Consider the following 14150-nt stretch of genomic DNA (forward strand, 5'->3'; position numbering starts at 1 on the left):
CCTCTCCTCTCCTCTAAGCCCCATCCACACATTTCTCCAAGGACCAAATTCTCCTCTAGTTTTCTCCTGTCCTATTCACAATTCGAACTTCCTAAACCCCCTCATTAAGATTCTGAAAACAACATCCCAAAATTTCATTCCCAATTCATCTTGATTTGTACACATTAGTTCTTGATGAGTCATTCTACTCTTTGTCCCCCACAAATGGCTCAATCTCTTGATCATGAAGAATTCTTTTCAGGTCGATGTGTACTGGTAAACGGCCCTTTGATTGTGGGATCAGGTCCATCAGGTTTAGCAGTGAGTGCTGGCCTTAAACAGCAAGGAGTTCCATTTGTCATTCTTGAAAGAGCCAACTGCATTGCCTCTCTATGGAAAAATCGAACATATGATAGACTAAAACTTCATCTTCCTAAACAATTCTGTGAACTTCCTTACATCCCATTTCCAGAATACTTCCCTGAATATCCCACAAAACATCAGTTCATCAACTACCTCGAATCATATTCGAAACATTTTGAGATTAGTCCGAGGTTTAATGAGTGCGTTCAGTCTGCTGAATATGATGAAAAATGTGGGATGTGGCGTGTTAAGACTGTTACAAATGGTGATTCAAGATCAACCATAGAGTACATTTGCAGGTGGATCGTTGTGGCTGCCGGAGAAAATGCCGAAAAAGTTGTGCCGGAATTTGAAGGGCTGCAAGAGTTTGGTGGGAATGTCATGCATGTCTGTGATTATAAATCCGGTGAGACTTACCAGAAAAAGAATGTGTTAGTTGTTGGTTGTGGCAATTCAGGCATGGAAGTTTCACTTGATCTTTGTCATCATAATGCATTTCCATCAATGGTAGTTCGAAGCTCGGTAAGTCCTTTAAACCACCTCGTTTAAAAGTTAAACTCATACGCAAGCACAATTTTCAAAAAAGGGTGGCGGAAAAACTTGAACTTAAGATGTTAGTCTGATATTCGTTTCGAACATCGACTGATTAACTTAATTTTTTTTCCTGAATTGACAGGTTCATGTATTGCCTAAGGAAATTCTTGGAAAATCAACATTTGAGTTAGCAGTTTCAATGATGAAGTGGCTGCCAGTTTGGGCAGTGGATAAAACACTGCTGGCAGCAGCAAGGCTAATTCTTGGAAAAATAGAAGAGTATGGGCTTAAAAGGCCAAGTATAGGTCCTTTACAGCTAAAGGACACAGAAGGGAAGACCCCTGTGTTGGATGTAGGTGCCCTTAAAAAAATTAGATCTGGTGAAATCAAAATAGTCCCTGGAATCAAGAAATTTTCTCATGCCAGTGTTGAGCTTATTAATGGACAAATTCTTGAAATTGATTCTGTTATTATGGCAACTGGATATTGCAGCAATGTCCCATCATGGTTAAAGGTAAGAATTTTTGTTTTTTATTAGTTTAATGACTGTGCAGAGTCATGTGACAGTTATGGAAGTTAGGTTTTTTACAGATTCTATGTTCTAATATTTGAATCTAGTTACTGGTCAGAATATGATTGATAAGGGTGAGAATTTAGAATTTGTTCTGTCACACTTGAGAGCCATTGCCAATTATGTCCCTATGATTGTTATCTTAGATCTGACACAGTCAGAATCCAACGAAGCGATAAAATATTATCATAGACGAGATATTTTGATACAGAGCTATAAATATGACTGGACTAAGTCGGATCTAATATAGTAATGACATTGACAAAGATGTTGACTTCAAGTTTCATTTTTGTACGTGAAAAGATTTCTTGAAACTTCTTAAACTCTTAAACGAGATAGTTTTCTGACATTACTGTGGTCTGCAGGAAAATGAGTTCTTTTCAAGAGATGGACTCCCGAAATCAGCCTTCCCAAATGGATGGAAAGGCAAAGCTGGGCTGTATGCAGTTGGGTTCACAAGGAGAGGACTCTCCGGTGCATCTTTGGATGCCATTAAAGTGGCACAAGATATTGGCAAAATATGGAAAAATGAAACAAAGCAGAAAAATCAATCTATTAGTGTATTATGACATGGTTCAAGCCACATTTTATGTTTTTCAATAGTGTTTTCTATTTGGTTTGTAGTTTTTCTTCAACATTTGACATAAAATGAGTTTGGTTAAATAAAGAAGGGAGCTGCTCTTCATTAAAATCTCAAAAATTTGAGCAATTTTTGTACAAAACGAAGATGACGATTTTTTTCATTTTTCAGTGATGCACAGATACGAACACATGTCCGACACGTCGACAAACGATTTTTCAAAAAAGTACTGACACGATACGTCGTCGACACATTGATTAAATTATTTATTTATACAGTATAAATTTAGTTTTATACTTATTATTAATTATCGTTGAGATCTTTTAAATATGAGTATCTATTTACTGCAATCACTATTATACTAAGCAAGTCGAAAATATTCAAGGGTCTTGACTTTAAAAAAATATTGAATTGTTCATCCATTTGTTTGGTCCACTTGAGTGTTTAATGCAACTGATGGGATTTATCTCAAGAATTTGGTCCACTCAAGACCCCATTAAATATGATGGACCCAAGTTTCCATAAATCCCCAACAACCATATTCTACTCAATCTGATGCCGACCCTTCTCTGCTTTTCTCTAGGAAGCACATAAGAAAACTCGAGAGAGAGCCCGTGTTGCATTGCACATGGCTACAGCCCATAATACATATCTAAAGAAATGTGTAAAGAATTCTATTTTTATTTGAGTCAAAACTTCTTAATATTTCTTACGAGTTTGGTATACGGTACAAACTTTTTCATGATCACAAAAATTACACTAATTCTAATTGTCGAACACTTCTTAAAGTAGTTCATATCCAAAACTAGGCGAGTATAAGTTACAGAAATTGTGTGCGAGGGATTTAAAATATAGCGATAAAGAATAGTATTAGGCAATAATTAGTCTTATTTTTCTAAAACAAAGCTAAGATTGTGCAACTCTTTGTCATTCATTATATTTAGCCGTCACGTTGCAATATATTATTATTTTTAAAATGAACCACCACTTAAGTTTGAAAGTGGGCATACAACCTAACTTCAAGTCAATGAAAAAATAAATAAAATAAAATAAAAAATTCAAACTAGTATGATCTTTTGTGCTCTTTGTTTTTATGAGTCATCAAGAGTGCAATATTATTTTTGTCCATAATGGCTTATTAAGGAGTACGTTTTGAATTTTTAGAGTAAGATGAGAATAAAATATTAATAAATAAAAAAAAACCATGCACAAATGCTACGAATTTGGCAAGCCATTTTCGCCAACCGTTTGTAGACATCTCAAGTTTCAAATGACAGTTAAATGGATGAGAAATCATTTCTTTCCCAACCTAAACTCCCAAAATCCTTTCGGTCCACAAATCTATGGTCCAAATGCCAAAACATACGACATTCATTCTCTATTTCTTAATTTCCCATCTGCCTCCCCATATATACATATACACACACACATAAAACATATCTGGTATGTTTATAGGATAGATCTACATAGTACGATGAACAAGGTTTTAACTTCTTTTTGTATTGAGCTTTGCAGAGAATGTTTATATTGTTTACTTGCCGTTTGAGCACAAACCCACTGGTGTATGGTTGACAACAGCCAACAAGTGTGCGTAGTATGACGGATATAATTTTAATCTCTCTTCTCGTTTTTTGTTTTGTTAAATTGTGTAGAACCTAATTATAATGTTTGTTGTACTATTCGATCAAGGATCAACTTCAATTAGGTGTTTTACGGAAGTATGTCACATCCCACTTTGGAACTAAACACCTTAAAATTATATAAAAAGAATGGCGAATTATTTTTGTCAACTCCTTTGAGTTCAAACTAGAAAAATAGCTAGAAAATCTTCCCATGTTCCTAAATTAATTATGTACTTTTCTTACAATAATGACCCCATCCTAAATCTTGAATGCTAGATTGTCCAAGTTAGGACAGCATTGTACCAAATCATATATACCTAATATCTGGTCAAGAGATACAATGAAAGAACCAAATTAATCACCATTTACATATCAATATGATCCAAGAATTTTCCATTTCAGCATCAATTTAAACAACCTGAAAATCCCAAAATAGAAAAAAAATAGTAAAATTAGGGGAAAAAAGGATTGAAAAATAAGGACAAAAATGGACAGCCCACATGAGTTCCCATGCTGTTAATTAAACCATGCAGAAAACCTTTATTTTTGGTCCCATGGCATGTAGATTGGCTTCACCACCACAAACAAAAGTCTTTCTTGAAGAAATATAAATCCGAGTCAATTTCAAACCTTAATGAATGTAAAACACACAGCTCACATTCTCCAACTTGCTTCTTGGGAAGATCATGTTTGAATTTTGCACTTGTATTAGCCATTGACATATGGAGGTTTCTACATTGTACTTATGTCCTTTTCTACCGGAGTTTATAGGTTTCACGTCTAAAATAACAAACTCAACATTATTTTTCATAAATTTTGGTGTATGTGTGCCGGAAGATCCAAAACTTTAGTGCGTCTTCGAGATGATAATGGTTTAGAGGTGCATTGGGTGTCTAATACGTATATTAGGTCCCTCTAATATTCCTACACATATGAAAGGACTTCTTGGGGGACGCTTCTTAGTGTCAAAAAGGTTCGAGGAAAAACTTGTATTCTTAGTGAAAATAACCTACATCAACTAGATGTAGGAATCACTATAGATCTCCATGGGGGGCTTTGTTCGTTTTGGTTATTAATACATTCTATGGATTATGCATAACACAAAGCAACTAGATCGACAACAATCACAACATGTTAACGTCAAATTGTTTTCAATCCCTCCCTTTTCAAACTTGTTTTATGAACATCACATAGTATTTCAAGTCAACTGAGTAATATCTCCATTAGACATCACTATTACCAAGACCTCTAAAATGAAGTAATCAAATAATCTTCTTCATCACATTGAAAACCAGGTGTAATTCACACGCTGAAGTTGAACCACTAAAATTCCATGTGCCTTGTTCATGTTTTGATTCAAAGCTCTTTCTAAAGGATTGCGACTTAATCCATAACACAAAGTAACTAACTCAATAGCAACCACAACACACGTTAATGTCAAATTTTGTTCCATCCTCCTTTCTTCGAAACTCTTTCTATTCACATCAAGTCAATTCTCAATTCAACTTTGTAATATCTTCATTAGACTGTAAGTGTTATGCCCTAAGTCCAATCAACCTTGGATATAAATACTTTTGATATATAATTAATGCAATTTAATGGCAGATCTATTATTTAATTAATAGACAATTAAATTAAATAATAGAGTCCGTAGATTCAAATCTTTGTAATTTGTTAATCACAAGAAGTTGTGGTTATGAGATACAAATTACATATGATTGAATCTTAAAGCGTCCGTGGTCGTAAGTAATAACGAGATACGGATATCGTTATTACGGATAAACCATCACGTGTGGCATTTCTTACTTGTTAAGTAAGTAGCTGATCTTACAAGTTAAAGTGTGATGACACTTAAATGAACACGAAGATGTTTTGTTATAGAACGAAACATTGTAGACCCACCCACGGAGAGATTCTTCATTAATAACTATCTGAATGTCAGTGGTTAATCTCTAACGTTCGATAGTGGAATTGGTCCTTCGACTTGAGGTCGTCATAGTACCTTATATGAGGACAGACATATTTTGGCGGTGTTGGATGTTGCTCTACCAAGAGCCGCTAATACGGCATCGTTCAGGTATATCAAGGATCATATGAAGGTTGTGAATGACCAATAGAGGATTCGTCACTCTTAGATAGTAAGAGATTATGATCTGCGTTTCATTCAATTAAGTCGATAACAAAATCATTGGTCAAGGTGTACTCATAAGTTGAAAATGAGTTTTCGACTTATATTGATTTAATAGTGGAGTGAAAGATATGATCGATTATCGAAATTGACACACGTCCATATCTCGTAATTGATCGGATCATATTGACGAAGGGATTATAGTTTCATGATAAACGAACGAATTTCATTTTATTATACCACATGACATTTCTTGTCACATGTATTGCCCTGGCACATTGCTAGATGTCAATCTGGGACGGCAGTGTGAATTGGTGATAAATTAAAATGGTGTTTTAATTTATCAATTTTGATTAGATCAAAATAATATTTCACGTCGTTAGGTATTGTAATTGGGAACCTGATGGGTCGCACACAAAAGTGAATTGAAATATTGTAATTTATCAGTTAATTAATTTAACAATTGTTGGATAAATTAACTAATTGAGTTGGTTATTTATAAGCCCGAATTAATTAATTGGATTAATTAATTCATGGACCGAATTTAATTAAATGGATTAATTAAATATTAGATCAGGTCAGGCCAAGCCCATTTGGACTTATATAAATAACTGATTAGAGTTTACAATTTTGTAGAGAATTCATTATTCTTGTTAGTACAAGAAAAATCCTAATACTGTAATCTTCTTCTCTGTGTGAATTATCGTTAGAGGTTGGACAATTAGACAGTTGTAGGAGACAATTTCAAGTTACTGGAACAAAGATATGTCAAAGGAGTTTGCAGATTTAGAAAAATGTACAATCTTTTTCACAGTTTCTATCTAAAGACAAAGAGATTCTTGGTGAAAATCGAAATTTATTTTAATTTTCGCTACGCATATTTAAGTAGATTCCCAAGATAGACATCGCTATTATCGAGAGAAGAAAACACACGGAATAGTCAGCAAATTTCCTAATCAGAAAGCCCATTACCATATGTTTTGCGTTCAATCCCAGTATCTCTCTCTTGTTGGAAGATAGGCACTGCCCTTATATCAACTTCCGTAGGCATCACAGAAAATGTTCTATTTAAGGTGTCATGTTACCCTATAAATTCTTGATAATTTCAGTTCCAATATTTTTTCGTCTTAGTATTGTACAAATCTACAGATATTTTTTGGGTACAATATGAATTTATTGGCCTATAAGTTAAAGCATGAATTACAAAATCTTTAAATTAAATAAGTTGTGGAAGACAAAACATCATATCCCGTTCATCAAGGAAGGTCTTCTCTATGCTATATAGCTTATGGCTTTCTAGCCATTTTTCTTTGACAATAATAGTTTCTATACCTACGTCCGACCGTACTCTTACACCGTTAAAACCCTTGAACCCCGAGAAAATCGCGGCTCATGTAACATGACACGACATTTTATTCAAGCCTTTGAAAATTTGATAATTTATATTCGTCGACAATTATTTACTGGTTAGGCAAGGTGTAACATTCACTATTGATTACTTTTATTAAACAAATTGAGATGTACAACTTGATTGTATGATTCTTCAAGTTTATAATTTTTTGTGAATTACCTCTTTACTCAAAGGTGGGACCCACCTTTCAGGCTAAATGTCAAAAAATTGATTTTCAAAATCAGAACGATCAATACAATTTTTCTTCATAGACACATACTTATATTTTAGTGGTTAAAAATTCAAATGTTATTAAATTTTACAAGATTTTTGAATGCTAACTTATGAAATCATTGTTATAGTGGCCACTAAACTTTAAAAAAATTTCAAATGACTATTGAACTTATCAAATCGTAATCTCATCCATCATTAAATAACTCATTGTTTAAAAATTCAATAGACTTGCTAGAGTGACAGGCAAAATCAATGACAAAGCACATTATCATCATTAGTTTACATCAAATCAGCCAAAAATGCACTTCCATCTATTAGAAACGCTTATAAAAAAATGCGATTAAATTTTAACCTCTGAATGTTTTCTTTTGTTCATACGTGTTTTCATTTAGACTTGTTAATCGCATTTTTTTATTGTAAGTCCGTCAAATATTTGAATTTTTGAACGATAAATGATATAACAATTTGATAAGTACAAAAGGTATACTGTGCATAGTTCAATGACTGAAATTTTAATCCCTTTTTTTAGTGGATAGCACTCAATAACATTGAACTTTACAAAAATTAACATCCGGCTTTTTTTTGAACCCTGCAGCTTGGCCACGCTCAAAGTCAAGCCAAGAAACAGGGGGTCGACATGGCGGCCCTCTATCGAAGGGGTGGCTATTCTGCTTTGAGCCTGGCCAAACAAGTTTGCCATTTTTCTTTTCATATTATTCTATATCCTTAGCAAACAATTCGTACAATTTATGTAGCCTCATAGAAGTTACGATTACATATATACACAAGAAATAGATAGACCATTAAGCCCTTGTTTGATCCTCATTTTTCTAAAAATTCATTTTTTCGAAACTTATTTTTAGTCACACATTGTTCAATAAAATAATATTACACGCAAACCTAATTTTTTTTTTTTTTTTAATCACACATTCTCCATTAAACTATTATTTCAAAATTCATTCTTCCCTCAAAATGCAATTCAAACAAGAGCTAAAACCAAACATAATTCTTTTAATAGTGGGAAAATTGCAGAAACGGTTCCTAACATTTCTTTTTTTGCAGGCTTTACTCTAACTTCACTTTTTGTCGTCCATAGTCTCAAATCTTTCACAAATATGCATTGAGGGTCCAAATGGATGAATTTGACCGTTAATTAGCCGAAAAAGTCAAAATTTAATCAATTTTGACCAAACTGAAAAGGGCAAGATGGTATCTTACATTTTTCTCAAATTAAATATGTTAAAACAATTAAATTAAAAACCCAAATAATAAAAAATAATAATACCCATCACCCGTCCTCCTCCTTCCCCAACCCACCCACACAGTTGTCAGAATCGTGGTCGCCACCACCTACACAACTTCGACACCTCCACACTCGAAAAATATCAAGACACCCAACCCGATTTGAGAAGTTTTGAAATAGCTATCAAATCTTCATCCAAATCCAAACCTAAATCTTAGTCGTCAAATACAATACAAGTTGTGGTATAATTCGATATTACTTTTTTGGCAATAGGAGTCGAGCTTCTGTATAGTTCAAAAACTGAATTCAACTCATATGGAAAGGTAATGGAGACAGTGTTGTCAGGAGAAGTGTTGGTCTAGGTGGTCATTTCTAGATCTGGGTTCATGTTATTTGTAGTTGATGTTATGGCAACAATGATGGCGGGCTATCCGTAGCTGCTGAAGACGAACCAAATGAAAAATCAGTGTCATGGCATGCTGGTGGTTGGGTGATTTGATTTCTACTTTTGATTTGGGTGGTGTTAGATTTGATTTTTGAATTTAATTTTCGAATGTGCTATGACTAGAAGTTGACAATGGTGAGTAAGTGTTGTGGTGGCAGTTGTTACAATTTTCGAAACCTAAGAAGACAAGCTGCTATGGTGTTTTGACTTGGGGGTTGGGTTGGGTTGGGGTGGATTTATATATTTTTTTTATTCTTTTTTGGGGTTTTTAATTTAATTGTTTTAACATATTTAATTTGAGAAAAATGTAAAGTACTATCTTGCTCTTTTCAATTTGGTCAAAATTGATTAAATGTTATCTCTTTCTGTCAACTAGTAGTCAAATGGACAATTTCTATCCATTGGAACCTCCGGTACATATTTTTGAAAGGTTTGGAATGGTACAAAGTGTATAAAGTCTAAAAAAACAAAAGGTTAGAAACCCCTACTGCAATTTTCCCTTTAATAAAATGGGTAAAATCACCCATACTTCCACAAAAAATAAAAATGAAACTAAAATTGCATGATGAACACCCACCCCACCAGCAAGCTATTATAATCTTACACAACATATTGCATCTCTAGTTCTTCAAATTTTCCCTTCACACAGATAACCAATGTTCCCTAACATTTCACAGGCTAAAAAATGTCTGCTGCAGGACTATATTGCAAAATCTGCAACCATTTTTTATCATGTCGTCTTCGAGGAATAAGGCCTCTTGAGAAAACACCTCTTTTTTTTTCTTCTGGTAAAAAGAATGGCTAATAAGGGATCACTCAAAATATACAGACTGCAGCCTCCATCTAGCAGCCACCAGTAAATCAGGTCGAAAGTACAAAAGATCATCTCCAAAAAGCATCGGTCGAGAAATCCTCAACAGTAAAATCAAAGAAGCTTGCTGGTTCTCCGCCTTGACGGCCCTCCTGGGAAGAGCTTCATGATCCATCCCAACACCCTTTCCACCACCTATTTGGGAAGAAACGAATAATTATTAAGTGGGAAAATCGGGAAAATCATTTTATTTGATTAGTAGAAAGAACTAACTAAACAATGGAAATAATGTTTAGACTAATAATCTCAATGGCATGTGGGACAAATAAGTAATTGCTCATTTCCAACTTTGACCAATAAAATAACTATTTTATTTAAAAACTTATGTACTTGCATAACACATAAAATTTTTAAGCTTAGCCAAGTATGGCACGAGTTCAGATGTTTAAGGACAGAATACTAATTGGTTCATTACCTCGTCTCCTTCATCTGCATATGGCGTTTCATCAAGAGCAATGCGAGTGTCAGTCTGTCTCACCGAGATATTATCATTTGCCATACTTTGAGCTGTCAAGAGCTCTAATCTCTGCGTTTGAGCTTCAAGCTTTCGGGTCAATTCCTTGTTCAATTCCTTCATCCAGAAAAGACAAAGTATATAAATATAATATGAATAAAATAACTTCAGCTAAAATAAAGTAGCAAAACACAAAAGTGGTATAAACAGGCACCGCATGGTTACTGTGGATAGTGTTTACTGCTTTATTTTATAAAGCATACTGATATAATGTTGGTAAAAGCATAATATTTAACATGTCCTCTAGAATTCTCGAGACACGCACCTCTCGTTTCCGAAAGAAGAAAAAAATGGAAGTAAAATTTCCATTCACAGAATATAACTCCATTTTTCCTTTTTCCAAACATTACTCACTAATGGGATATGCACCAACAAACTACAACCCAATAGGTAACATGTCATTTTCCTTTCCCTTTTTTTCCCTCTTCATAATTCTCTGAATAAAAAATAATTGAAACTCATCCAACAATGGACAGTCCACCAATGCAGCAATGCATTCAAAAGTATGAACCACAAATTCAATAAGACATTTTTTTCTCTCATGGAGCTACTTCATTTTAGAGTATTCCGTGATGCAAGAAGGTGAAAGTCAAATTTAATGATTTCTCAAAAACATGCTTTCAGGATACAGACTAAAATATATAGGAGTATATAGGAACACAAGAAACTGAAAGTCCTCCAATGCAACTGTGCCAATCAATTATTTAGCTTCCCTAATGGCAACTTGTATCAAAAATCAATTTCTCCTCTCAGCATAGTAGAGACTAAGAGGAAAAGTTCACAATAAGGGGCTGCTCAAGATGAAAATACCATAAGCTTAGAGAGCTTTGGGGCGATTCTTCCAAAAATCAACTCTCTCTCAGAAAAGTAGAGAGACTAAGGAAAATTTCACAATAAAGGATCACTAAAGGTGAAATTACCATAAGGTTAGAGCTTTGAGATGATTCTGCCAACAATGCTTGTGTCACCTGATCTTTCTCCAATGCCAACTGCAGTTACGGAATTTTCCAGAGCCAATTTTAGTTCTTGAAAGATAAATGCGAAAAATACTAAAATACAATGAACTAATGCATCGAGAAAAAGATAAACTGGACAAAGTAGGAATAATAAGTTCTGTAATTCCAAGACACAAAAGCTACCTCGGCAATTAGTGTATTTATGTTCTGGATCATTCTCATCTGGTCAGAAGGAATACTCAAAGATAGACCCTCAATGTTGAATTGTCCATTTTCATGCAGATATTGAAAACTGGAGGTATCGTCTCCAAGAGAAGAAACGCCATAATTTTCCATGTTTAAGGCCTTTGTGGTAGTATCAGCATCTCTCTCATCAGCTGACTCGACAATATTATCTAAAATTAGAACCGTGGGAACGTAATAGGATCTTAACAAGGTGGGGGTTGTGCATGCCAAGAAATAAATGAAGAAAGAGCTCAATCAGATAAAGAAACGTGAATAGTAGTATGTTCTGGAATGTAAATGGTGAAAACCCACTCATTAGGTCGAGTATATTGATATATCTTTAAACAACTTTAAATATAATAGATATTCTGTAAACCCAAGGAAACATAACCCCAATTTTTCAAAGTACAGTAACCAATGCATCATGCATGGGACATACAATTTTAGGAGCACTCATATATATGTCTCATATGCTCACATATGCATACATCCATGCCACAAGATCACCAACCAAATCATTCATTACCATATCAATTTCTAAAGATGTAATGTATATATTGGTTGGGAGGGGAAACAGAAGATTAAAAAAAACCAATAACCAACTTATGTCTCCACACATAACCCCTCAGTTGAGGGAGAACCTGCTAGCAGCAATGAGCAAAATCAAGAATTACAAAGGTAAATTCGAAAGTGTTCTTTTCCAATAATTGGTACTTAATTCGTCATTTTTGCAACCTATGTTTTCAAAATCGGACCAAACTTTGACCCTAAAAAGGCAACGGGTCAAGGGTCAAGGGTCAAAAGATCGTATAGAGTTGAATCAGCAATCAAAAGATAATTAATTAAATACTTATATATACATAACTACAATTTAAGAACAATATTATGGTTAAATTTTCACATATCTATTTGAAATTAAGTGCAAATTCATGTTTGTTAATAGAAATGTTATTATTTTGCAATTTGATTAAACAGTTCAAAATTAAAATTATTTGTCCAATTGATTTACATCAATAAAAATAAAAGTATATATTTAAAGCGGTAGAAAACGAGTGATTTCAATCAAATTAGTTAGTGCAGACTTAACATAACGACCCGGGATTCTCTGGGGACTTCAGTTTAATTTTTGAAAATAATAATAATAACAATAATAATAATAATAATGAGAACTAGGAAACTCGAGAAAACCATGGCTTGTTTACCGGGGTCACACAGTTAAACCATTTATTAGGGTCGGTTTGTTACTGGTTGGGATTAAAATGAACAGTTAAAGGACATGACATGATAGAATAGGTTTCTGGCCCAATTTTACCAGTTGAACTGGCCAGTCCAGTCTGATTTTGAAAGCAGCAACAATAAAAATGTATAATAAGTTGTTTGTGTGAAATGATATTGACTCCAACAAATGACTGTGTCTACAAAAGATGTATGATCACTTAATAATATCTAAACCTGAGAGAAATGTAAAAATTGCATACCAAGATCCTCTGTGGAAGTTGATACGTCATTTGTATTAGATGGACTATTAATGTCCAATGATTTCCCAATAGCAGAAAATTTCCTTAGCTTGGACTGTAAGAGCTTCTTCTCTGTTCAACATGAAAGAAACAAATCTTAAAATGCTAAGTCATATATGTCCTGCGAAATGGATACACATTTGCATCCAGTACCAAACCAACCAGTAATGCAAGAGAAATCAAGAAGAAACGGCCTATCTTATATGTTGAAGAAGAAATCTAAGTCCCCTAGACCGATGAAGATCAAGAAGGAAATGATCCAAGGTCAATAAAACTTCGGAAATGCTTAATCAATAACCTAAGGTGGAAACTTAGGCCCCGTTTTTATTTTTTGACCGTTATTTCACTATTTCAACCGTAATTTTTGATTTCTTATCTTACAAGTGGCCGCCACTTTTCTCCCAACGGTCAAAAAATCAATTTTCAAAATCACTACCGAATAGGCCCTTAAAGAAATAAGGTCACTTGCCTAAATTTCTTGCTTTTCAATTTTAAGGTTAAAAATAGAATGTGTTTTTGTTTTCTTTCCTAAGTCCCCGCGAAGCATGAATTGATTGATTTATTATGCCCCTATTTGCTTCTCATTCTTTTTTCATTAAAATGAAAAATATGACCGTTATCCATCACATCAAGCCACCATATTTGAAATTTTATCTCTTGTGCGGGACCCGTAACGACTATCTTTTTCATTCTCATTCTTCCAAAAATGAGAAACAGACGGGGGCTATATTATAATGTAGCAGATCTTCAAAGAACGTGATTAAGGATGAAAAAGGAACGTTGAAGAAGGTGGGTGAAAAATGTGACAGGAGTTTCAGTATCTTTGTGGCAAAGAATGTGACTATGAGTGAAAAAGGGAACAAAACTTCTGATAGGACTTCGTGACGTACGAGGAATTTCGGCCATTTTTAGAAAGAATGAGCAATTTAAAATTTGGAATGCTCGGATTGTCGGCATTCGAAGAATTGTACGTAACTT

The 14150-nt window shown here is 34.1% G+C and overlaps 2 protein-coding genes across 3 annotated transcripts; one reads left to right on the forward strand and one right to left on the reverse strand.

Moving 5' to 3' along the window:
• Positions 1-115: 115 nt before the first annotated feature.
• On the forward strand, positions 116-9841 carry LOC111376415 (probable indole-3-pyruvate monooxygenase YUCCA7). The gene is made up of 6 exons (XM_022999376.1): positions 116-864; positions 1019-1390; positions 1813-2007; positions 3680-3745; positions 7997-8092; positions 9788-9841. Exons 1-6 carry the CDS (start codon positions 175-177, stop codon positions 9839-9841), a joined length of 1473 nt encoding a protein of 490 aa, XP_022855144.1. The 5' UTR covers positions 116-174.
• On the reverse strand, positions 9562-13270 carry LOC111376421 (protein BLISTER-like). 2 transcript variants are annotated; one of them, XM_022999384.1, is made up of 5 exons: positions 13134-13270; positions 11614-11807; positions 11395-11463; positions 10376-10531; positions 9562-10095 (listed from the first exon to the last, which is right to left on the reverse strand). In XM_022999384.1, the coding sequence occupies exons 2-5, from the start codon at positions 11764-11766 to the stop codon at positions 10015-10017; spliced, it is 459 nt and encodes a 152-aa protein (XP_022855152.1). In that variant the 5' UTR covers positions 11767-11807; positions 13134-13270; the 3' UTR covers positions 9562-10014. The 2 variants fall into 2 exon arrangements, with proteins under 2 accessions (XP_022855152.1, XP_022855153.1); XM_022999385.1 differs by having other exon boundaries at positions 11614-11825; positions 13134-13264.
• Positions 13271-14150: the final 880 nt, after the last annotated feature.

The sequence above is a fragment of the Olea europaea genome, unplaced genomic scaffold, assembly GCF_002742605.1.
Source record: "Olea europaea var. sylvestris unplaced genomic scaffold, O_europaea_v1 scaffold1501, whole genome shotgun sequence".
NCBI classification, from domain to species: Eukaryota; Viridiplantae; Streptophyta; class Magnoliopsida; order Lamiales; family Oleaceae; genus Olea; species Olea europaea.

Excerpts from the sequence above, each read along its gene's own strand:
- LOC111376415 (XM_022999376.1), top strand. The coding sequence starts at position 175 with ATGAGTCATTCTACTCTTTGTCCCCCACAAATGGCTCAATCTCTTGAT. Across the intron at positions 865-1,018 it reads CAATGGTAGTTCGAAGCTCG|GTTCATGTATTGCCTAAGGA; the intron begins GTAAGTCCTTTA and ends CTGAATTGACAG. Across the intron at positions 8,093-9,787 it reads CTTTGAGCCTGGCCAAACAA|GACTATATTGCAAAATCTGC; the intron begins GTTTGCCATTTT and ends TGTCTGCTGCAG.
- LOC111376421 (XM_022999384.1), bottom strand. The coding sequence starts at position 11,766 with ATGGAAAATTATGGCGTTTCTTCTCTTGGAGACGATACCTCCAGTTTT. Across the intron at positions 11,464-11,613 it reads TAAATACACTAATTGCCGAG|TTGGCATTGGAGAAAGATCA; the intron begins GTAGCTTTTGTG and ends CCGTAACTGCAG. Across the intron at positions 10,532-11,394 it reads CTCAAAGCTCTAACCTTATG|GAATTGAACAAGGAATTGAC; the intron begins GTAATTTCACCT and ends TTCTGGATGAAG.